Here is a 26,397-nt window from a genome sequence, read left to right on the forward strand (position 1 = left end):
TGTAGAGCGTCTCTGAGGCGGTGTGGAGGAACCGGTGCTGAGGCAGCGCGGACGATGGATTTTATAAGCCTCCTCCGGTGGGAGCGGCCGACAGGTAGGTGGAAAGATGCTACCATTCCAGGTGTGACCACCTGGGCGTGGCGTGGCGCGGAATTCACGTTAATTCCCAGTCAGGTAACGGCTGTCAGTCCACATTACAGTTCAGGAAACATTAAAAAAGGTGTGAGACATGTTTTATCTCTTTGAACGTCCCCTGTAATTACTTCTGATTAATACAACTTTAAAAAGAAGGAATTCCTCAGTGTGATTAATTTTTCGGGCCGTTTTACCGCAACGTCTAACTAAAATCATTTATTAAGAAGACATCACTTTCCGCACAACTCACTTATTAATAGATAAAATAATGCTGAGGTGGGGTTACAAAAAAAAAGAAAGAAAAGTGCTGAGAAACTTCCCTTTTGCTGCTTCCATAGCCAGTTTACTGGTTTGAGCCATACAATTGTGGGTCAAAACAAAGTCAGTATGGAGAGACAATGACCAGAAGCAAAAGTTGGTGCTCATCAATTAAGGGTTATAAGTAGACCTTAAGGAGATCAGAAAATTCAGACCTCCTCACTCTCTTGCTCAACCTCCCTTACATTACATTTTGTATGTTTGGCACCATCATCTGACTGATTCAAGTATCTGCTTTGTACCACAGTCATAATATATGTCATGCTTTTAAATATATTGTTGCCTGGACTGGCATTTTAGAGTCAAATGTGACATCTGTTGACAGCTGAAGCTTGCCTAAATTGGGACTTGTAAAAAACACACTGAGTCCAACAGAGTGGTAGAAAAAAGAAAGTAAACTAAAATTAAGCACTGGCTTTCTCTCAGGTTTCTTTCTCCAAGTCTTCCTGATTGTGGACCTTGGAAAGTCAGTTGTAAACAATGTATGAGGGATTGCTTTTTATTTTGAAGTTACCTAGGAGTCCTGTTGAACCTCCCTTCTGCCACACCACTGACTGATCTTTGTTAGTTGAGCACTTCCTGGAGCCAACAATGGAGCTGAATTTCCTGCATTTGTTCCTAATTTGTCTGCATGTTGGGACACAAACCTTTTATAGATTAATTTATGACTTTCCATTTTGGTGGATAACAACAGTTCTCTCTTTGTAAAACTGTTCAAAATCTTATTTGCATGCACATTAACATTTACAAAATGTATTTTTGCTCTTATAAAACATCTGATGACACAACGTAATCTTTGTGTTTGTCTTCTTTTTTCCTTTTCCTTTTCTCTGTCTATGCAGAAAGAGATTTAGTGTGCCTATGTATGCCAGATCACTCCCAGTGGGCAACTACAGACTGACATGAGGTGGTTAATTATGACATGCAGCTGCTTTGTGTAAACAAGTGTCTAACTCAGCTGTTGACTGAAATGCAACATCCATTCAGATCTGATACAATGAGAGTAGATATAATTAATCTTCCAATTCTGGCTTACACTTGTTTCACTAGTGCTTGAAGAATCTATGGAGCAAAGGATTATTTACCTAAAAGGATCTGATGTAAATGTAAAAAAAAAAATCTTACAGTGAATTACTTAAGATAATTTTTTTCATTGAGTGGTCTTTTGCCTTAGGCTCCAGCTGTTAATGAAGCTGTTGTGGAGGAGTACTTCTGTACTCAAGTATGTGCTCTTATCTCAATATTTAATGCTACAGTATGTAAAAAAAAATAATAATAAAATTAAATATATATATATATATACGTGTGTGTGTGTGTGTGTGTGTGTTTAAACTACCTCTATGACGTAACAGTATAAATAAGACAAATAATCTGTGAAAATGCACTGCTCCCGGTCAGAAACAACCAATCAGAGTCAGGAGGAAAGCCTTAGCTCTGTCAATCAACCTTGGGTATGCGCTGCTCATTGTGCTAATGTGGCAGAAACAACTTATTTAGAAAAATTCTTAATAAGTTAAGTTTTCCAACTTATTAAGAGTTGAAAAACTCAACTTATTAGGCTGCTACTGCTAGTTGTGGAGGAACTAGCAGTAGCGGCCAGAGAGCCAAGAGGAGGGGTGAGTAGTCCATTCATGAAAGTGATTAACAGCGCTAAGACTTTCCTTTTGGCTTACTGCCCGACTTACTGCCGGCAATGTGGACCAGACTCTGACACCGGTCATACAGGGACCTGACAGCCCGTATCAAAGGGCCCGGTACCCCATACTCCCGGAGAACCCCCTACAAGGCCCCCTTGTAGGGGGCCTTGTAGACCGTGTCGAAGGCGTTCGACACGGTCGAACGCCTTCTCCAAGTCCACAAAACACATGTAGACCGGTAGGGTGAATTCCCATGCCCCCTCCAGGACCCTGCTGAAGGTGTAGAGCTGGTCCAGTGTTCCATGACCAGGACGAAAACCACACTGCTCTTCCTGAATCCAAGGTTCGACTACCCGACGGACCCTCCTCTCCAGGACCCCTGAATAGACCTTACCAGGGAGGCTTAAGAGTGTGACCCCCCTGTAATTGGAGCACACCCTCCGGTCCCCCTTTTTGAACAGGGGGACCATCACCCCAGTCTGCCAATCCAGGGGAACTGCCCCCGATGTCCATGTGATATTGCAGAGTCGCGTGAGCCAACACAACCCTACAACATCCAGAGCCTTAAGGAACTCCGGGTGGATCTCATCCACCCCCGGGGCCCTGCCACCGAGGAGCTTTTTGACCACCTCGGCAACCTCGTCAGAAGTTAGCATTTACTCCTAAATAAACAGAAGCTATAAGGACCAAACCGTTTTTTTTTTTTTCTCGTTTTTTTTTTTTCTTTTTTTTCCCTAGCAGCTGTCCAAAGAGTTTCTATTTACGTTATGAGAATTCCTCAGATCTCAAATTGGCTCTGATGGAACATGTTTTCCCTCAAAGCTGGTGAGATTTTCTGAAGCATATCAACCACAGATCATGTTCTCATTGCAAGATGCATGAAGTGTGACAGTTCCAGGTGACTGACAGGATTTATTTTGGGGGCAATTAACTCCTGTTATTAAATCAATTTTTGTTTTTCTACTGTTTGATGTGTTTTTCCTGTGAAGTGCTTGTTCAGGTTCCAAATAAAAAATGAAAGGAGATAACCTGCAGAGCAACACGAGTTCAAACCATTGCAGAGCAACACTGCAGCTTGCTGTCAACAGCAAAAAAGCCTAAGTTTTGAATCTTCTTTAAGGAGACGATGTGGGGAACAGCAAGGATGAAGATGATAGATTATAACACTTAGCTTGGGCCAACTTACATTTTGTGTTAGCATTCAACAGTGCATCTTTAAATGTTGTGCAATTCTGGCAAATGGAGATATTGTCTTTCAGCTCAGTGCAGTTGCTGACCTCTTTGATTTTTTGCTTATCTTGTGATTTCTTGTTTGCTGGGTACACCTTTTATTATTGTTTTTGCTCTTTGGTTAGGTTTTTTTTTTTTTTTGATGCAGTCATGTTTGTTGAAAAGTAAAGGGTTTGCTCTCAAAGGTATTCCTTCCCATTTAGTCTTCAAAGTCATTTACACTTTCCCACATTACTCTGCTCAGCACAGGGCTCTTCTTTAATGCTAGCCTCTGGGGGCTGTTTCAGTCTTTTCATTTACAGAGTTTTCATGTATCTAATTGATCTGAATGGTTTTATGTCTCAGCCTCTTGATAAGGAGGCTACAAATGATTGAGTTGTCTCACTCTGGCACAATTAATCTGAGCTGACGTGTTTTGAAGTATGTGCCCTGCCTATTTCTGTGTAACTCTAAATGACATCTGAACTCACCACTCCCAGATTAATTGTTTTGTAAGACACACGCAACTGATTATGACAACATTAATTGTTTTTTTGCACTCAGATGCTGTGAAGCTGTGGAAAAACGAGATAACTGAGGCGTTAGTGTAATGTTAAGGTTTTATCCTTTCCGCTCAACTTTCTCCATTTATCTCTTTTGTAATATTGAGTGTGTGTATATTATTTAATAAAGAGGGCCTTCACAACATTGACATTGTTGTGTAATGATTTTTAAGCTCTTTGTTCTCAGGCTTTCAGGAGTACTACCTGCCTGCATGCATGAGAAACTTTTTGAAATATTTTTTTAGTTGTGGGTTGTCTTTGTTTCTACAAACTGAAATGTGCGGAATGATGCGTGGCAGGTAGTTCACCACATAATTGTCTGTCTCCCCTTGAATGGCCAGTGTTTGATTTGAAGGTGCGGCAGGTTTGATTGATAGAAACAAAATGGACAATAAGAATAACTATGTTGCCATTCTGGTTCTGTCTGCCTTAACAGTGTCTCGAACCAGGTGACTCAAATTTTCTTCCAGACGATCGTTAGAACTCCTGCCTTGGAACGACACCTGTATCCGTGTCAGGATTATAAGGGGAAACAAATCCCGACATCTAGTCATTCAGTTTGCCTTCAGGGTTTTTTTTTTTTCCCCAAACGCTTCCCTATTTTTTTCACCTGTAAAACTTTTTTTTGCTTTCACAACGTGCCAAACGACATGATGAAACATGCAAAAGTCTTACAGGTTATGCTGATAACACTTGTACCCTTTGATTTAGGACAAAGGTTTCCTTAAAATTAAGCAAAGATCCAAAACCATTAAGAAGACAGCTGCAGCTGAAAAGAACACTCCTCTCTCATAAATCATGCAAATCAGTGAAAAGAGACATTGAAGGAAGTACAAAGACATCTCTGATTTGACAAATTGTTATTTCTTAAGTCGCTTATCAGCTTCTTGGTTCAAGAACAAAGAATATTAAAATATAACTTAAGAGCATATTTTTTTCTATATAGTAAAATCATTACTATATAGAAAGCTTTCAGTTTTAACACAGATGCTGAGTCACACTGACGGGCTTCTTTTTTAAATAGAGTAGACCTTTCTAGTCAAAGGCTTTACCCCCTTTTTGCCTTCAGAGCTTTATGGCATTGAATCAACAAGGTTTTCAGAAACATTTCTCAGAGATCTTGGTCTATACTCACATGACAACATCACATTTTAGTTGGAGATTTACTGTCTGCACATCCATAATCCAAATCTTCTGTTCCATCACAACACAAAGGAGATCTATTGGGTTGATATCTGGGGACTGTTAAGACCCCAGATAGAGTAAACTTATTGCTATGCTCAGGAAACCAGGTTATTTGAATTTAGTGGCATGGTGCGTTATCTTTCTATAAGCTACCAGAAGATGGGTACACCATACAGTGGGTTGTATTCACACAATGCTCAACTAGCAAAGGACCCAAAGCATGCCAAGAAAATACCCACACACTGTCATATCACCATCGGCTTGAAGAGTTGGTAGAAGGACTTCTGAAGCTGAAAGTATAAGACCTGTCTGCAGACCACAAATGTGCTTGTCTAAACTTCAGTTTCCTGTTTTTAACTAACTGGAGGCACCAGTTCTCCTGCTGCCATAGTCGATCTGACCCAGGTTCGAGAGAAGTTGAAAAACAAAGTCATTACATTGAATGGGGGCTTTCTACATAAACAAAATATTCACACCCTAAAGAGACTTACCCATAAATCTGTCTGGCTTGACGTTTGTGACATCTTTTCCACAACTACAAGAAACTGTTTTCTAAAAGACAAAAAAGGGTCCTTCAGCCTTTTGCTTGTACAATGTTGAATTGTTTTTGTGTAAATATGCATGTTTAGCTTTGGTTTGCTTGCCAGAAAGCTGTTAAATGGTAACGTAAATTTCTTTTCTTCCGAAAAAAAAAACATTTCCATGCTCACATCTCTAAGGTGACAGAGAGAGGTGACAGCCGTCAAGATATGTGGCAGTTGTTCTTTTAATTCTTTCCATTTGTATCTCTTTTTTTGTGATTTTCACCAAGTTTTTTGTTTAAGTTTAGTCAAATTCTTTCTAACGGCATTTGCTTGCACTCTGTGGGGCTGGTAAACAGAATCTTTGAGTCTTTTGCAGTTTTCTTTTAGAAGATGCTTGCAGCAGTTTTGAAGTTAGTACAACTACTCACAATGCAGAATAAGGAGATTTTTTTTTCTCTCGAATGTAATTCTTAAAAACTTCGCACTTTCTGTGAGCCTGCTTTGAAAATTGACACTTCATTTTCCATCTGTATTTTTACTGTATATTTGTTATGCAAAAACATACCCTACAAGATTGTATCTCTAAGCTTGTTTGTGTTGTGACTCACTGCATTACATTACAGCAAGAATGAACAGCAAACAAAGATGACAAAGATGGGGGCTGAACTACAGACAGTTTGGAGACATTGTTGTAACCTGCCTCAGTCTCAGGAAGTGGTTGCAAACAGAGCTTCCTCACCCAATAGTTTCATGATGGCGCTCATTAGAGTTGTTGAGTCAAAAGGTCATAAAACGCAATTTCAGTCTGTGCAACTCTAGATGTACTAGAGCAGGTCAGCAGATAACTTTAATTTAGATATTTGTGATTAACAAACATACTTACAATTAGATTCATGGTTAGTTTTTAAGATGTTGGACATGATGTAAAAAGCCCGTCAGATTTGACCTTTAACATACATTTACCTAACCTTTAAAAACTGCTGCTGGACCTTTAGAGTTGACATTTTGATAGCCTACATATACACCCTGTGATGTGAATATTTATTGAAGAGCAATGCTTGAAGAATCTCATCCATCTATACATGTCAACATTTCTCCTATATGCATGACTTTAATTTACTAATTTAGAAATTCAGGACAGACGTTTAAATAATCCATAATTAGTGAACTTTAAATATTAGTCAATGGGCTGAATTCAATGAATGTAAATGACCTCTTTATTAAGAAGTATCCTTAAATGTCACAAAATAAACCTGCAAATTTCTTCTCTGTTTTGGCTAGGCTAAAGGGATGTCATCAATCTGCTGCAGCAGCAGTGTGTAGAGCAGTGCTGCCTGATGATGCACAAATAATTTGGTGCAGATCTGATGATGTATCCGTGAGATATAACTGTAAAAAATGTCAAGGGTCGCAGTGGAGTCAAATTTCAAGGTAATCCAAATGGTCCATTTAAAGGTTGACAAATATCTTTTAGATCCAGTTTGATGCAAATCGGATCATGCATGTGTGTTTTAGAACCAACCGTACACTAAATAAATGGTCCTGGAATTGGCCACTTTGCCACGCTCACATGCTCCATTCAACAGTCACTGTTCAGTGTATGATTCAGTATCACCTGTGTCATCAGACACGGTTTGAAAATTATAAGTGTGAGTATGTAAAAGGAGGAAATCCATCAACAGGATATGTGACTTCATGTTATAAGTAGGTGGGGCTAAAGTGATGCCACCGAATTACCATGTAAATGTGTTAAGAGCTGGTCTGTAATGACACACAAACAGTTTGATCCAGCTCTGGCCTTGTGTGTGGACATTATTAGAGGCTTGATGACTTCTACAAGATTTGATGCAGCAAAAAGCTTTTGATAGCTTTTGATCTTCAGCACCTTAAGATTGTGTTGAGTCATTTTGAAGTCTGTGACTCAAAAGCGGTAGGAGAAGTTCACTCAGACGCAATGTGTGTAAAACAGACAAAATGGCAGTTTTGATCCCAAATGGCCAACTTCCTGTTGAGTTTGGACAAAGGGCTCAAGGGACAATTTTGAAAGTTTTGAGAAGTTATGTGTCTACCAAATTTCATAATCTTGGATCAAAACATGACTCATTATATTCGTTGTATTAAAAACTAAATAAAAATATACATATATATGTTGTTTTAAATGGTACAGTATAATTAAGCTAGGGTCAGTAAGTCCAGGATGAATGGTTAGATAAATACCAGCTTTGTATAAACCTGACAATGTGAGAGGCTTATTTAACTTAAGCTGACAATCTCTCTTACAACAAAGACCGGTTAAGAGTTCCTAGTAATATAATCTGCTCAATATGTTTGGATTTAGGCTACATAAACTGCAATCCTGATCTTAATTGGTGTGCATTATCATATATTGTCTGGTCAAAAACATGTTATGAAGTTTGTTTTGTGATTGCTTGAGGCTTTATTCAGGAAGATTTTAGGTTTGTCCTTTAAATTCCTTAAATAAAGGACTCTTTGTTTAGAAAGTGGAAACTAAGAGTCCACCCTTCACAGGAACAGAGGAATGCAGAGTTACCTAGAGGTCGGATTCATGAAAGTACTTGATGTTAAACCCATAGTCTGAGGTTGGCTTGTTTCTTTTCTCTCTCTCTCTCTTGTACACAGTGTCCACAGCTGCAGCCTCCACCTCTCCTCCTGAAATTTGAATAACAAGTCAGCACCAGCTTGGGACGTCACTTACTAACAAACACGAATGCTGTGCATCAGGAGGCATTTCTTGGGTCGCAGAAGGAAGCAACATTATCTTCAGAAACAGGACCTATGACATTGTTCCTCTTGATGGGCGCAGAAATCACCAGTCTCAGACGCTTGACGGGGAGCTGCCTTTGTGTCATCGAGGATTTCGACTAGGCGGCAAATGTTCTTGTCATCTTTGCCAACAAGGAGAAGCCACCTTGCTGAGAGGGCGTGGGAATGTGCTGACAGTAAGCAGACAATCCTGATTCCTGATTGTTTTTTTATGACTTAGCAACGAGTAAAGTCTTCACAATTACTGCCCTGTGGGTTGTCTGCCCGGTATTACACTGAACTAACTCTTACTCTTATGTGACAACTGATAAGTATAACCTTAACTAACTGGTTTTAAACTCTCCTGAGAAAATTTGCATAATGAATTAACGTCTAGACGGAGACAATATTTGTAAAGTGGTTGTAGCTCTTTGCATCCATAACTCAAACATCCTGCCTCTTATTTGCTCAGTGGAGAAGTTAAATATGCATAGATACAGCAGCTGAAAGTTCACAGACACAGCTCTTTGAAGTCAAAGCAGGCGTATACGTTTCACATAAAAAAAAATGTGTGCAGACCAGTTCAGACTATTTCAAATCTATTTCAGTTCAAGTTATTCAGATTTAGATTAAAAAAAATGTATGGATGCCATTTAGTTCAATTCTGACTTTCAGTTCAGTTCCAATCTGTCTTCCATTCCATTCTTTCTTCTTAGAAAAATACGCAACCATAATATTATATTTCTACACTGTTGTTGCGCAACACCCCTCTTCTCTCTCTCTACTTCCCCTTCTGAGAGGAGGGAGATGTGCTACCAGCTCTCCATTTAACGGGTGAATTGAGTCTCCTAAATTTGCCGAGATTTACCCTGTCCAGAACTGAAGTAAACTCTGATTAAGCTGGCGTCGAGAAAGACTAGCCTGGTTTCTGACGACCTCCATCCAGATGTCCCATCTTTCTCACCCTGTGAATTAGCCAGATTGAGGAGCCTGCAACCAACTAGTTTCACAGAGCACACCTGTTAACGGTCACTCTTTCTCTTTATTACAACTTGCACTTGTTATTGAACCAGGTTGGTTTTAGTGACTCAGGCGAGTCCCAAGGGTGTTGTTTCAGTTTTGGGCCAAAAGCAACCTATAAAACATTTTCCACTTTTTCCTTACAGAATCAAACTTCATAGCTATTTTAAAACCATCAAAGAACTTTAAGATGACTCATTAATTGAATGTCCACAACATCTTTTAGATTTTCTTAATGCTAATTATTTTATTAGTGAGGCAATTTTGCAAGGGTCAGTACAGCTTAAATCAGTAGCAGAAATAATCAGATAAGTAAAATCAATTGTCTAGGCCAGTGGTCCCCAAACCTTTTCCTGTGAGGGCCAAATAACTTTTCCCTTCTCTGGTGGGGGGCCGGAGATTGTTGACGGGGGGAGGGGGGGGTGTTTCTCGATTGATTTTTACCCAGAAAGCACATGGGCAAAACCCATGAGTGAAACGGTCACTGGGACTGACTAGTATATATTCCTTTGAGGGAATGTAACTTTAACATATTAATTTCTCATATGTTAACATAAAGGCTCGTTTTGAAGTATAAGCTGCTACTTACAGGCATCGCTTCGAAGAACTCGACCTGGAATGCGGCGTTCATAACAGATACGTGCCATCATCTGCTCTACCGCTAGCAAACAACCGTACTGATTAAATAACATAAAAGTCAAGCAGTTCCCTAAAAGTCCAACAGATGGCAGCAATGCGCCCCACAATTTACAGGACACACTTCCTGCTAAAGAGCCCCCTGGTGGTTGAAGAAAAATCCACATATAAACCGGAAAATACAATAAATGAAAAAAAATCAGAATTCTCTCTGGTATTGTTCAGGGGGTCGGACCAAATGTGGAGGCGGGCCGTAGTTTGGGGACCCCTGGTCTAGGCTATCTTTCCCTAATGTTGACACTGTGAACTAAAAAATTCTTTGTCTTTGGGGTCTGAACCCAGCTGATGAGAGAAGTGCAATTTGAAGCCACATGTTGCGGGGGACGGGTTGGTCCCCATGCACAGAACAGTCTTCGGCTCTGTGGCCCCGGCTCTTCTTCAGCTGTGGAGTTCTTTGTCCATCTTGATCTTGGCTTGAAGCTGCCTGAAGGATCCAACCAAAGATTCCTCTTTTGTACCCACCTTATAAATGGTTTATCCATGCTTTTGGTGCGCTTGCATTGGCTAGCTTTGTTGCTGTGCCTGTTTGATTGGCTGACTGCTTGGACCGATGATCTCATATCCATCACCGTCTTGGAGACATGACATGATGTCTGTTCTAATCACCCCGAGTTGCTCAACAGTCCTCCTACATCTGTTGCCTGCCCAACCTTTTCTTAGGAAAGTTAAAGTTCAACAATAGGGCCTTGGTCCTCTCTGCTCTCCCATCAGTTCCTCTTTTCCCCTGACCTTTCACCTGCCATCTACCTCCAACACAACATCAGTGACCTTTAACTAGAGTTACACATTTTACACCATTTCAAGTTCAATGTCAAAATTACATTTTAACCTTTTATAACCTAATATTATAAATGAATTTAGCATTCATTCATAATATTATAATAACCATAACTTATTAGTTACTCCTATTATAACCATAAAGTGAGTTATTACAGACATTTCTGAAAAGAAACCAGGAATAATCCATTATTCTAATTATTTGATACCAAGTTAAAGTTACTTGTCTCACCTGTAAGTACTTCCACAAGTATAAGACAGTAAGTGTAAATATTCTTATAATCAAACCAATATCAACCACTGGTTAAACCAATATTAATTATTGGCTTAATTATAAATTATTATTATTAATTTAAGTATTTTACTCTGGGTTTTATCCAATTACTCAACATGTTTAGATTTTATTCTTTAAACCTTTAATGCTTTGAAATAAGGAATAGTCTGAACTATTTTTATACACATGCAGGCTGGAAACTCACTTCCTCTTTCTTCAGGAAAACTGCTCTTCCTGTTTCATGACTCTCTTTCTCCCTGCCTATGATTTTTTATGATTAAATAGAAAAAAGTAGAATTAAAGCAAAGTTTCCAGGACACAATAACAACCAGATTAATTTTATTACCGTCTGACTCTACTGTTGGGTCTTAATGTCACCTGTGTAATCAATTTTAAAGGTAACTTCATTTATTGTTACTATTAAACTAAAATCTCCAGCATGGGGAAGTGGGATGATCTCGACTTTTCTCGACACCCCCTCCTCGAGGTCAGACCTTTCACATACTGGGAACCCAACACCCTCCTGCAAGTCTGCATCCTCATCCCCCGGAAAGATAAGATGGTCGTCTGGGATGTGAAGATCCTCCATCATCACAAAGGACTCAGCAGTCTGGGATGCGAAGATGCAGATCCTCAGTCGTCACCAAGGCCACAGCAGTCTTCTAAACTCCACTGCTCTTTGACAACACTCAATCTTACTTGGGATGAACTGAAAGCTTTTCAGTACCACAATAACTGAAAACTGAAACTTTCACATGCTCTGCTGTTCAACTGATTTTGTAGATATTTTATGATTTAATTCAGTTGATTCTAGAAACTTTCTTTTATAAGACATGAAATACAATTTCTAGGTAAGTTTTCATGAAGCAAAAAGTATAGTCCTCCATAAACACAAGAAAATGTGTTTTTAAAATACTCTTGTGTAAGGATATGAAGGCACATCTTAAAACTCTGTCCACTCTAGGTCATTAAATAACACCTTAAATATGCATTAAACATCTTTTTAACAAAAGATGTGCTTTTGTCATATAAACTATACACAAATTATGCTACATTTCTAAAATGTACATTTCTAAGTACTGAATGACTTGTCTGCCCAACCATCCAGTATCTTCAACTTATTTAAGATTGAGTTGCAGGGGACATAGTTGGCTTTCATTACCCAAGCTTGGCGTTCAGGTATGTCCAACTATTTGCTTGCCACAACCCTAAAGCCGGCTTTTGCAAGTGGAGGTGCTAGCTTCTTTGGGCTGAGCCTCACTATTACCAGCAGGTACAATGTATTGTGTTCTTTGGATTGAAGAATCATACATCTTTGGCAATCAAATGGATAAGTCAGGCTTTGGGACTTGCATTGGGTTATTGCATTGTATCAGATATTTAGTTCGGTGGAAGATTATGTTTTGGGCCTGTTTTTCAGGAGTTGGGCTCCGATCTTTGTGAAAGTAACTCTTCTGCATTTGGAGAATGTTCTACTTCTTACATTTGGAAACAGCATAAAGGTGCCTCCTTCTGTTCCAACTTAGCTGCGGAAGAGCTTTAAAGACATAGATAAGTGAGTGTGGAGTGAATGGCCCACTCAAAGTTCAGACTTCAACCTGAGAACATCTTTGGGATAAGTAAGAACAGAGATAAGTCTCTACTTACCTTTGGGATAATTAGAAACATATCCCAAAGGTATAAGTGTTTGCTTATATCTTTGGAATAAGCAAAGATACCCAAAGACAACATCAGTGCCTCACAAGAGAGAATGATCAGAAATTCCCATAAACATATACGAAACAGCAAAAGATTTATTGTTAGCTTAATCATGTGAATGTCCTAAAATGAGATTTCAAACCTAATTTCTGTGAAAAGACAAAAGACCCAACACTTGGAAATACAGGGTGTGTTGATCTTTTTAATCAGCACCATGTTCCTTTTGATAAATAGCTATTAAAAGATTGGTGAATTTTAAACCTCTTGTTGCGGCTAACTGATTACTTAAACTCTCTATTATCAGTGGTTTTAAGTGACCTTTGTGTTTTTACAACTTCAGGTGCTTATGCTCTTTTAGTAAAGCCACAGTGTCATTAAACATGACGCTTTAAAGCATGTTCATACTTTAATTTCAATAAAGACTGTTAATCTAATGATGCAATGTTGCTTTTTAGGCTACTACACCCTAAGCATGCTGTGATTATTCACAAAGCTGTAAGAATGATTCATGTAACTTTCAGCAGTTATATTTTTAATACTGACAAGTGACTAATTTTAAAGCGTAACATTTGTCTTAGGTCAACTTGTTAGATCAGCAAAATAACAAAGATAAACTAAACATTTACGTAAGAAACAAATATTATTTTAGCACCGTGATGCCATGAATTTAATTATTTTGTAGTGACGAACGTTGTATAAGTAACATTACAATACAAATATTTTCTTGTATATAAATCAATCAAGCTGACATTTATATCTGGTTGTTACATGACGCTGTTTTGAGATTTGCCAAACCAACAAACAAAAGCAATTCATTCATTTAAGTTCACAGTCTTTCTTACATATTGCCCTTTGACCCCTTTTGTTTACGTACTGAGAGCTTTAGTGGAACAGACCTCTGGTCAGACCAAACATCTGCCTCAGAACATCTTCTGGTTTTATTATTCGATGGCTGTGATGATGCTTAGCAGGGCACTTTCGCCTGCTGGCTGTTTGAGGAAGATATGGAAATGCATGTAAATTTTAAAGAACAAACACAGCATGGCTGCTTTGAATGGAAAGGCCTTTCCTTTAGCAACGTTTGAATCACATCATACTATTTAAAGAAGCAGTCTTTGACCCAGACAGTCTGGCAGAGACGCTCTAATTTTACCAAGCTGGCCTTTGCAGATCTTAAGCAAGAGGTGAGACAAATCAGAGGTTCTGGGGAACAGACTTGTGTTAGTTATGGTGTGTTCAACCTGTTATTATGGAACAACTAAAATCCATGCCGGTCCTGTCACTGTGTTTCCCTGAACATTCTCTTTGCAGCTTGTGCTGCTGCCTGTTTGAAAGCAGCTCAGTAATCCTGGATCAGGGAGCACAAAAGCCCTCCAGAGTGCTGGTGAGGTAAGCGCTGCATCCAGGACTTACCCCATGACTCTCCTTCGTCCCACATTCTGCCAGGCGGGGGAGATGGGGCAGGGAGGAAACGTCCCTGTCCTGGCTGATCCTGAACTCTACACATTGACGCACATATGCTGTGATACTAAACAGCCGCCACTCTTCTCTGTGTCAGAGTTTGGCCGCCGATGAGCAGGGACACGGTGGGGAAGTCAACCAGCTCTCCGCAGAGGAATACGGTCGATGTGTTGGATTGGCGTGGCGTGACCAGGAGGACATAACAACTCTCTCATAGAGTGCCACGTCACTTCAGGTGAGTATCAGTGGGTAAACATTTACCTTGTAAACACTTTTGTCAGCATGTGGTTTCAGGTGGGAGGCAGAGTGTTTGCTGTGAAAGTTGTAAACCCGTATATTACCGTGAATGTGGCTCTCCCAGTTGTGTGCAGGCTCAGTACTTTTAGCCGACACAGGTGCTGCATTTTAACTCTGGGAAATTTTCCGCTGCTTTTGGGATAGTTAACATTTGGATGAATGTTCTCCCAGGACGCCATGGACCTGCTGCAGGACTCCAGCCACACCATGTGGGACCTGAACACTCGACTGAAGAGTTTCATGGAGCAGGTTAACAGGCTGCAGGAGGCCAACCACCAGCTGGAGGCTCAGATAGCCGAGTGGAGCTTCAGGAATGCCTCACGCAGCCAGAATTGGTCCAAGCAGGAGCAGACCGTCAGGGACCTCCGTTCACAGGTGATTATTAGAAATCATTGACTAGTAAATAATAACAAAAACTGAAGAAATGATTCCATTAGATGTTGCTTTTCAGACTCTTCAGTGATAATGTTAAGATTTGTCCCAATTACGTCGTTTTAAATTGAATGTGCATGAAAGATTAAGCACCAGTGACTGCGGCTTTTTGTCTTGTTTCAATCTAATGACTGCTTCGCATGCAGGGATGTTAAGATTCTGGTTCGGATAACTTAATGACAACAATTTTGCTACTTCATACAGTACGTATTAATTAAAAAAAAAATAGAGATATTAAATCATGATCAAATTCACTCATTGCCAGTAAAAACTTGACAAGTCAATGCATATAATGAAATCAGCTCACATTAGGTCATTATCTATTCCATCTCAGATAGAAATGCCTCTTTTTGACAACAGGGCATCATCTATGGAGAAACTACTCACATCCATTTCAGTTGGATTCAAGTCATGTGATTCACTGGGACAGCCAGCAGGTTTATATACTTTCTCTGAAACCAATTAAGAGTTTCATGAGTAATCATTTTGTTCGTTGAACAAAATGATGACTCAATGAATAATGAATGGTGTTACTTTCTAAATACTTAGTACTAACAGTATTTTAGCTATTTCCTTGACTTTTTATTCCTGTTGCATCTTTGTTTGCTGTTTTAAAAAACTGTAAGTATATACAACTTGGCATGCTCAATACTCTCCAATCTCCAGGTCAGACATAGAACCCCATTAAATCAACTTCCTGCAGAGAATCACAAATACTCGTCTGTGACATTTTGGCTGGACTGGAGCCAGAAATCCTGGCTAATGTCACTCAACAGAAATATTACGGGAATGTTTCTCACTTTGAGGACTGTCTTGTTCTGTGGAACATTAACTGACTTGTATGATTGGTGCTGCAATGTCACAAGACTGAGGTTTATGGAGTCTCCTTTCTTTTTACCTGCTGTTTTATACTTCTCAGTAAGCGTCAAGCACTTGACAGATGTTTGATCTCTTCCTTGTTTCTGTTTAAATTCTCCATAATATAAAGTGTAGCACGTGTTTCCATGACACCAGCCGTCTCAAGAATGCTGTTTCTTTATTGGTTTGTCTGTAGTACTTTTATGTCAGCGTGGGATTAATATTTTGGTTATCTTATTTGTTTGGGCACACGCTTGGAGATGAGTAGTCGCCCTACAAGTGCTGCCTCACCTCTCAGAGGGTATAGTAATACCCTTATAATAACTGGAACATCATGTTTATAGTAAAGTCTGGGAATATTCCATGCTATCATTGGCTCTCTCTCCTCCAGTGTGGGTGTGTTTCTCTCCAAGAGTTGTGTGTGTGAGAAACTAAAGAGAAATGAGGGTGTGAAATACAGTTGATGTATGAGCCAAACAATACAGAGCACTATTTCCTCTTGTATTCTTCCACTGGCACATAAGAGTTTTTGTTTTGTGCTAAAGTGTTTTCTTAACTTATTGAACACAACCAATCAACTGAAAGTTGACAGTGTGATTGTAGCAAATATTACTCACAGTTTTGTGAAACCTTTTAGTATAGCAGAGTAGCAAAGTGATCCATTTAAACTCAAACAAACATGAGCGCTGAGAGGTTTTTTTTCGAAAAGGGATTAAATATAAACACTGAATAAAATAAATACAAACAGCACTTCAAGAAAATTGTTTTTGATTTTTTTCATATGTGCTTTGAGGCATCATATGTAAGGTCCAGCTGTTATCTTAAGGTTTTAACAAAAAAAATAGTAAGCGTTGTTCCCTTACTAACAACTGTAAAATTGACATCTGCTTTACATCTTCCCATCAGCAGTCAAATAAAAGTGGAGTTTTTAGTGATACAGTCGATATGCCTTTGTTTGAAATCTAAAATATTTACCTGAACTGTTTTTTAATTCACTGAACAGACATTCTTTAAAAAAAACAATTTTAGATTTATGGAACCTAAAAACAGAAAGGGAAATGTAATGTTTTGCCACTTTAGTGTTGCACAAGCTGGAATGCCACAAGATAGTTAAACACAGAGTTTTATAGTGTAACTATATTGAATATTCTTCACACAGGGATTAAATTTTTTTAAATGATCTGTGCTTTATGAAACCATCAGTCTCCTTTTAAAAATAAAGAAAATGCTCTTTTTTATTTTAAAATATTCCTAATGTTTGACTCTTGTCTTGCAGCCTAGCAGGCCTATATTACATTTTGCAATACAGGGAAATAAGTGATTACTTTATTAAAATCCTTTCGTGCTTGTGAACTGTATGGATGCCAGTCACATAAAACGCAGACAGCACTTCAACAGGTCGGGGAGCTACGTTTCATGACTCTACACTCCAACAAATACTTCTAAAATACTTTGATCTGCTGCTGACATCATGCTGTACACTAATATGTTTTGTGTGAGATGTTTCCTACTGTCTTATTTCTTGCTAAAAATGACTCCTCTGCTTTGAGCTGTGTCAAGCAAAGTCCATGCAAGAAAGACTGATGAAGAAAAAACTCACCGTTTGCAAACTTTACATTCCGGTTTGCAAACTTTTGCAGAATGTTGATCAAATTTGGAATGAAAAGGAGTGGATGGATGGATGGATGGATGGATGGATGGATGGATGGATGGATGGATGGATGGATGGATGGATGGATGGATGGATGGATGGATGGATGGATGTCAACTAAGATTAGTTATTTATCATTGCCACACTTCTGATTGATTTGAGAAGGAAAGCAATGTGCAAATCAACATGATCTTAAATTGTTATTTTACTTTTAGGTATTACTTTTTTCATGACCTGATTGTGTTTTATTCATGTGTTTCTGTCAGATTTGTGACCTCCTCATGGAGAACGCCCAGTTGGCATTACAGTCTGACGACATGAGGTCCAGAGCTGCTGCTATCCAAGCCAGGTCAGCTGCGCTTCATTTTTGTTTTCCTGAATGTTCTGGTGCTCCACTTTTTCCAGTCAGTACTAAAACTAAATAGATGATTTTGAGTTGATATGTAATAGATCGGACCAAAAAATATCTATTTAACCTGCTAAACGACTCAATATCAAAGATCCTAGCTAAAGATTGTTTTCTTTAAAACACATGGTAATATTTATAAATATGAGGAGCCTTTATGGGATAATTATTACCAGCGTATGGAATGGTCTCACTCCATACGGGAATGTATGAATTACTCTTTGTTTACATCCTGATTTCCAGCCTGTTACTGAGGTCAGTTCCCGCTTCTGTGAGCTGGCCAGCATGCAAATCCAGGCAAGGCTTTGTGCCGCTTCAGCATTTTCACTTATGTATTGATGCGGAGTGACACCGAGCTCCCTGCCAACTCCCTCTGCTGTCAGCTTTTAACCCATGAAGGACAGATGCAGCTCCTTGTTCTTTTTATAGCTCCACCTCACGTGTCTCCTGACCAGCTGAACGTCTCAGAGAGACTCTACATTCTGATAATGACGCCTTTAAGACTTTTCAACTTTTGTGTCATTTGAAGGATCATTGTTTAATGTCTTGCCATTTTCATGAATGAAAATTGTTCTCAGTTCAGCTGTGTTGCCATCGGTGGAAAACTTTAACATCAGCTTTTAGAATTTACTTCAAGGTAATTTATTTTATAAATTTCATTCATGAACTTAACTTAAATGTGCATACACTTACTGGTTTTAGGTGTGAGACGGAGGAGAGGACCACCAGACGCCTTGAGCAGCAAGTGTCCCTGCTCCGGGAGGCAAAGCGAGAGGCAGACGAAAGCAGCAAGGCGCTGCAAGCCGAGTGCCACCGCTCCATGACACAGCTGCAGCAGATGGACCAGGAGTTTATGGTCTGTGTTTCCCCTCTGCTATACCTTTGGGGAAATAAGTATTTGGTACATTGTTGTTTCCTTACTTACAAAGAATGGAGAGATCTGTCATTATCATCGTAGGTACAGCTCAGTTGTGAGAGAGACAGCATATTTTCTCCACAACGATTAGCTTGATTTGCTTCTAAGTTTTCTTTTCCACCCTCTAGATGAGGCATACAAACGTAGAACCTAAGCCTGAGGTTTCTGTAGTTATGTTGGCTTGAACTTGAGCAGCTACAGGATGTGTTAGCCACTTCACTTCACCTTTCTCTACTCATTTGTTGCAGAAACATTTGGGTTTTTTGTGCACTCAAATCCAGGCTGAATTCGGAAATGTGGACTTAATGACAAGTATGTTATTGTTATTTTCAAAAGTTACTATTTACTTTGACAAATAAAAAGCCTCATTGGAATGTCTTTTTCAATTGTGGCTTTACCTTGAAATATTAGTAATTTATCCCATATTGTGTATCAAATAGCATAATCAAATAATGTGAAAGAAAATGTATGATAACATTCCTGTCTGTATTATAGGGAGAATAGCAAGAGTTAGCATGCTACTGAGGCACATTAACAGTTTTAACCTTACATTTGCTAATCTGGTAGAAAACTAACGTAACAAATGTTATTGTAAAATTACGACTCCTGTTGGAAAATACTTGTGGTCCCTACCCTACCCTCATTAGGCAGCATTAAAATGATTAAAGGCATTTTCATTTGAGATGCCTCATGTAATTATTACCTACAACCATGACAAGAGTTAAGAGTGACCTGTTCCAACCTCAACATAATTATTGGGTGTGTGTGTGTGTGTCGCTTTGAGTTTAACAGTTCACAGCATCTTCTGATCTGCCTGTCTCTCCTTTACTTTCTCTATTAGTTCTTTACCTCTGCATTACATGCTCTATATGCTTCCTACTCAACTCATACACCCAATCTCTTTTTCACATATTATTATTATTATCCCATATTATTTTTAATATTTGTGTTTTTTTTTCTCCTTGCCACCCTCCACTCTGTTTGCATCATCTCCTTTCCTCCTCCCTCCCTCCCTTTTCGGCTCCCTGTGGTTGGCTGTGTCCAGGCAGCCCAGGCTTTGCAGCTGCAGCAGGCCGGCTCCTGCGATGCTCTGTTAGCAGCAGCAGCAGCAGGAAGGGAGGAGGAGGATGGCACAGCGATGGAGCTCACCCAGCTCTTCGACCAAATCAGAGCGCAGTGCGACCAGAGCAGACCTGTCGGCCTGGCTGAGAGACACCGTGTCCTGGCAACAGCCTCGGATGCAGCTGCCGGCTTGGTGGGGCCCAGCCAGTCTGGATCCGGAGCGGCAGCAGCTTCCAGAACACACCGAGGAGCTGTTACTGAGGTAGGCATCCACTTCCACGTCCTCACCCATTTTTTTTTTTACTCTCGCTTCATGGTTTTCTGGCTGTCATCCAGCATGACACACCCTTAAGACAAATATCAGCCCAAGAAGATAGTGGGATATCTGTGATGAAAGGCCTGCAGTTTAAAAGCTGCTGTTCTCTGTCTTTCTCTATGTATCATCAGTGTTTATTCTTTACTTATTGTGGGTCTGTGAACAAATTTAATGGTTTGTTTCCCCACTTTTCTTATTAAATGTTGCTTAAAGAAGCATAGTCCATTAGTGGTTAGCTTGTGAGGTAAGTAACCTCTGATCTTCATTAAATATATTTGTCTCAAACTACAGCAATAGTAGTACTGCAAAAAAATCTGTCCTAATATTTTTTTTCAGTATTGCTAGAAAAAGCTGAGTCTGGAATGATTACTCGACTAATCCTGTAAGCAAAGGTCATGCAATTCCTTTTTTTTTAATAGGATAAATCCACATTTTATAAATTCAGTTCTCCGGGATGTTTTGTGTTGTTTTCTGTTAATCTGAGACATCTTGAGGGAAAAAAAAAACAGTGTGATCAAAATCACAGTTTTTAAAACTTCATTTTAGTTTTGCTTAAAATTGAAGCTCATATAAAAAAGAAGTATTTTAAAAAGATTGTAAGACAAAAAAGTGGAAGATAAGCAGCCAAGAAAAGAACAACCAAAATAAACAATATAGAATTTTAGTTCGTAAAATAAACATTTATATGGTGATTTATCCAGTGAGGAGGATTCAGTTGGAAGAATAAAGTGGGAACATCAAATCACCCATGAAATTAAAATCTTTGTTAACACTTTATTTGAAGGGGGTGAATAAGACTGTCATGACACTTTCATAAACATGACATAACACCTGTCATGAACATGAATAAGCCTTCATGAATATTTATGACTGTTGTCATAAAGTGTCCTTTGGTAAATTATGACACTTTTAATACAAAGTTGACATTATTCAAAATATCTTTGCTATGACAACTTGACATTAACCAAGAAATCATTACTGTTTAAACTTTACCTTTAATAACATAAAGTTACCTAATTTTTAAAGTGCAATCAGTAATACTTTTATAACAAATTTATATCAGTAAGGATTTCAGTCAAGTTGCCACATGTGGTGACAAGAGTACAACAACAAAAAATAAAAAATGAAAGTAAAGTAAAAATCTAGCAGCATTACAATGATGTTGCAATGTTCTGGCCAGCAGCGTTGCCCTGATTCCCACGGCTGTCATGTCTTCCATATTTCTGCACAATGACAGTAAAATTATGATTCTGATTCTCTGATTCACAAACAAGTCTGTCACCAGGATCGTAAATGACTTTATACTATAATTTATGCTTCTACTTTATATTGGCAAGTATTTGTCTCCGTCTCACTTTTATCCGTATAATTGGTTCTCATTTCAGTCATAAGGATAAAATTACACAACAGTGGTGTGGCTGTGACAGCATTAGTCTAAGAACTCCATCTGCAGGTAGTTTAACAACATATTGTTTGGCCCTTACAGATCACTTCAAGCTGATACATAAGAAATGCTGGCTGGAAAGGAAGTTGAAATATAGTAGACAGGCAGGACACCAGTGGTTTCACTGCAGCAGAGAACATGTAAAACAGAAAACTACACAGAGGGAATGCGATGAAGTGCAGAATTACGTGGAGCAGGACTGAGCAGATGAACCAGCACTGACCAAAGAACCAAAGAAGAATTTATACTAAGGAGAAATGACAAGTGGAAGAGGAAACAATTGTCATTGTCTCAAACTACAGCAAAAGCCATTTGTAATCTGTCCTAATATCAGTAGGTTTTACGACCCCTGACACTAATGAGCAGATCGGGGGCAGATGAGAACATAATCATAGACAAATAGAATTAAGCAGGATAAATAGCAGAAAGGGAACTGAGCATCAACCAGAAACTAATAAGTACTACAGAAAATATACAAATAGTTAATAAGAAAGGCTGGGAAACTCAGACACAGCGAGAAAACAGAAAGTAAAGAGAACACTGAAAAGAGAGGTCCAGGCTAACCAATACAAAACGTGAAGCTACAAATAAGAAACCAAAGACAATTTTAAACGCTACAAACTCAGCTATCCAAACATGATAAAGTCCAACATGACGACCTGCAGTATCCTTGGTGGTCGTTCTGCTGACTCTGCAACTTATCCTCTGGCAGGAAGTTAGTTCTGTTTCCCTCAGCATTGGGTTGTTCCTTATCTTAAAGCCAAGTTTCCAATTGAGATATAATCTCATGTCAAATGATGTTTCCAACACGAAACACCGGTGAAAAGAAATCTTCATCTGTGAACTTTCACAAAACCCATCTGTGATATATTAGGATGTTTGTACCAAACCTCTTACTTAATTTTTCTCTTTAATGACAGTGAGAAGTTGAACATCCATTCAGCATAGCTGTTAGAAGCGTCTCTTTCTGCCTGGATAACCATTTATTTTCTAATCACTGTGACAAATTGCCAGACAGGGCAGATGCAAAACACTGAGTCATCATCCATATAAGTGCATGTCCCATGTTGGGGATATTACTTCAAAGATTCTTTTTTAAGTATGATTTAATTTGACATTAGGTTCTAATTTATTTAGGTTTTAAATGTTTAAGACTTTTAGCTATTTGGCTCTGCTATATGTGTCCTATATTTATACAGGAAAATCTTAACACGTCTGAAAGTCAATGCCATGCATTGTCAACAGAAGGATTTTCACTGATAACAAATGCAAGTGCCTACCAACAAATTTTCAAATCCCTTTATTAAAAGTTTGAACTCCCCCAAGTGTGGCCAGTCTGGAGAGTTCCAGGTCCTGCTGAAGCCTGTTCCAGGTGGAGGGACCAGAAAAGGAGAAAGCCTTTTTGCCAAGCTCAGTACTCACTGAAGGAATGCTGAATGTAATAAAGTCCAATATTTTTAAATACACTTCTGATTAAATTCTAGAAGATGCATTTAAGTGAAGTTCTCTATCCTTTTTGTGTGTGTGTGTGTGCAACCTCTAACTTGGCTAGACTGTCACGTTTAACTTCTCCACACCTAATTGGCAATGAGCCAGAAAGAACTGCTGATTTGTGCTCAGTGAAATGCGGACGACTAAGACGCGTTTCAAAACAAATTCACAGACAAGGCATCTCACGCAATAACATTTGACACTTTTGTTAAGAGGCTGTGAAGCAAGGCAGCCTGGTTCATAGGCGAGTGTCACGTTTTCAAGCATCTGTGCAATGGCTTTCTCTGTTGCTATTCACACAAAAACGCATAAACTCACAACTGAATGTGATGACAAAAGGGATAGATATGTTATCTACTCTGAATCAGAAAGCTAAACACTTTCTGATTTCTAAAGTATGAATCCACCTTGAATACAACCACTAATTTAGTGCGTCTGGCTGGGAATTTATGTGGCAAACCAGAAGAAGTGGTGCTGTATTTTAAGCATTTTCAAGTGTGGCATGCATTTGCATATAATCTAAACATCACCTTTAGCTGCAATTAGATGGTAGACTTTCACGTTATCCATATATTTGTTGTCCCCAGCATGGCTTGTGGCAAACTGCAGAGGGAACTTCTTGTGGCGTTCTTCAACAATGACGCTCTTCTGCCATCAGGGCTAAATTTGTGATAATTGCATTAGTTGTTTTGTCATCATATTCTACCATCTGAGCCAAGGATCTTTGCAGTTCTTTAGGAGACCTTGGTAGAGGTGTAGTTCTTCCATTTCCTTCATATTTTCACAAGATGGTGTATACAAAACTCAGGATATTGTTTTATATTCTAACTCTGGTTTGAACTTCTACCCAGTTCCCCCCCCCCTATCTTCATGATGCTGATTGGTCACCAATGATCTCTAACAAACCTCTGAGGCCGTCACAGAGCAGCTGCATTTATAATGAGATTAAATTACATACATCATAATCAGTATTTATTAAAAAGGTAGCTTTTTAAAGAAGTTGGGAGGTTATTTGGATAATGTGCTTTGTTTTATTTGGGAGAATCAAAGTAAAAGGGGGTTAGAAAAACAGCACACCACACTTTTCAGATTCTTGCGCTGACTAATCATTTAACATACCAATAAAATGAGATGTGAGAAGTTCATGGGCTGTGAATATGCTTGCATGGTACTGCAATGAGCTGGAAGTATAGGAATAAGCACTTCAAAAATCATTTTGGTGACATTTTTAGCAAGACAAATTAGTCCATCTGTAATAATGATAGATACTAATTACTGGTTTTAGATTTCTTTTTTTTTCTTTTTTTTTTCATTTACGTCATCATAAAAAATGTCACTGCAGAAACAGTTGAGTTGCTGAAGTAAAGGATCCTTATCGTTTACGTGTTGAACCAACCGGAAAATAAAACCCCTCCCTGGATTCATCTGACGAGGGATCCGGTGTTATCAGAAACTACCTGCTGATGATGGGAAAACTTGGCTGAAACCTGCCTGTCCTGTGACTCAAAAACCGTTTTGTGTGTTGAGACAGGTAGTAAGCGTAGGTGGAGGAAGAAATTAAACACAAAATGCCTTACATAACTTCAGATTCTTTTATGTTTCTGGGGGTTTTTTGTTGTTGTGAAAGTATTTGAATAAGAGCAAGCAGCTCCAACGGGTTTAAAGGCTCTTTTGATAAATGCCTAACAGCTGTACGGCGTGTCGGCGCGGTGCAGCTGTGTTCACACACAGGCCTGGGTGTCTGCTCTGGTGTCTGTTTGCCCAAACCTGAAATCCACACTGCCAAAGTTGCCACCCGTCTCCTCTTCAACCCTTGACTGAATGCCAGCAGGGGTTAAAAAAAAAACACTTACCAACAAGGTGTGGCTTCAAAAAACAAACAGGCTTTTCCTCTTTAATGTAAGCATTGTCACACTAACCCCAAGAATTTAGTACAGTCTGGACCCTGATTGTCATATAAAACCACCTCAGCGCTGAGACTGTGTGTGTACGTTGCATTTGTTTTTGTCAGCTGTACGATATGACCCTCCGTCCATCATATAGGAAGAGGCAGCATGGGCGCAGGTGAGCCTTGGAGGAGCTGCGCTGAAGGAGGCCCGGGCTGAGCTGGCTGAGGCCAGGAAGCAGTGGCGCTCCCTGCAGGTGGAGATTGAAACCCTGCATGCCTTGGTGAGATAAATTCATCACTCATCACCACACCCAGCCAGAGCGCTGATAAGACATGAAACATTTTAGATGTCACTTTTGTTGGACAAAAAAAACAAAACAAACATCACTCTGACAGGTCAAAGAATACAACTGTCTTTGCGTTTTCCAGTCAATCAACTTTGAAAACTTTTCTTTTCTAATTGTTTTCCTCATACAACTTTTTTACATTATTCTTTTTCTCTCTTTTTTTCCACAGATTTTTTTTCTGCATGAATCTAGGTTACAAAAAATACAAAAAGGTGGCTATTCTAAAAATAGTATTAAAAGTAGTCTAGAGTAATTTAATGCATATGAGGCAGACAAAAGTTACACATTTAGCTATGTGCATCCTGCATTTGTTTGTACACAAGTGATTCAAAAACTGAAATTTAAAGAAAAAGATATTAAGCGAGTCAGATGATTTTAATTTTTTTTTTTTCTGTCTCTCTTCAGGCTCGTGTGCTAATATTCGTTAAACTGAGGATAATTTTTGACATCAGCAGTTGTTCTTATAGATGGAAACATGATCTTAAACCATTCTGGATATCAATCTAATAACACAGACGGCAATGATTAGATGCTGATCTAATAATGACTTGAACTTCTGCAAGCATTGCTGTGTTCTCACATTTTTCCTTAATAATGTAGGGCTAACTATCTACCAAGACTCTTTGGAGAAGCTTAAATATGGAATGTGTTTGAGATTATTAAAGTATTTAACTGAATTACATAACAAGTAACTTATTAATTCATTTTGCAAAAGATGACTGAGTCCCTGTGGAGCTAACAAAGTTGTGAGTTGGAAGTGGTGTGTTCGACTTTAATTTTTTTTTTCCCAGGAGTCACAACAAAGGGGCTTTGAGGTCAGTGTTGGTGAAATGCAAAACAGCTGCTGGTAATTTGATACCAGCCGAACTAGACATCATACAGGCCAGATGCGAATCTACGTGATGATTACATTTGCAAGTTTTCAAAGAAGATTGTCTGTGGTGTTGTTTGTAGATGAGGAAACACCTCGGTGGTGGCCTTGAAGGCCTTGAAGGCCTTACAGGCAGTCTAGATAAAGAGCCTTGCAGA

At 39.0% G+C, this 26,397-nt stretch overlaps 1 protein-coding gene across 4 annotated transcripts in view; it reads left to right on the forward strand.

Annotated features, from left to right (window-relative positions):
* The first annotated feature begins 5 nt into the window (after positions 1-5).
* krt222 (keratin 222) overlaps positions 6-26,397 on the forward strand; it is a 34,129-nt gene continuing 7,737 nt past the window's right edge. The window contains exons 1-8 of one of the 4 annotated variants that reach the window (XM_007567298.2): positions 7-94; positions 8,212-8,531; positions 14,358-14,495; positions 14,729-14,932; positions 17,765-17,847; positions 18,607-18,760; positions 19,866-20,144; positions 25,177-25,302. In XM_007567298.2, the coding sequence (XP_007567360.1) occupies positions 14,735-14,932; positions 17,765-17,847; positions 18,607-18,760; positions 19,866-20,144; positions 25,177-25,302 (840 nt within the window). In that variant the 5' untranslated portion in view covers positions 7-94; positions 8,212-8,531; positions 14,358-14,495; positions 14,729-14,734. Of the gene's footprint in view, positions 95-8,211; positions 8,532-14,247; positions 14,496-14,541; positions 14,656-14,701; positions 14,933-17,764; positions 17,848-18,606; positions 18,761-19,865; positions 20,145-25,176; positions 25,303-26,397 lie in introns of those variants that run through there. The other 3 variants (XM_016679253.1, XM_016679254.1, XM_016679256.1) reach the window with 3 other exon arrangements.

The sequence above is a fragment of the Poecilia formosa genome, unplaced genomic scaffold (genome assembly GCF_000485575.1).
Source record: "Poecilia formosa unplaced genomic scaffold, Poecilia_formosa-5.1.2 Scaffold206, whole genome shotgun sequence".
In the NCBI taxonomy this organism is placed as follows: Eukaryota; Metazoa; Chordata; class Actinopteri; order Cyprinodontiformes; family Poeciliidae; genus Poecilia; species Poecilia formosa.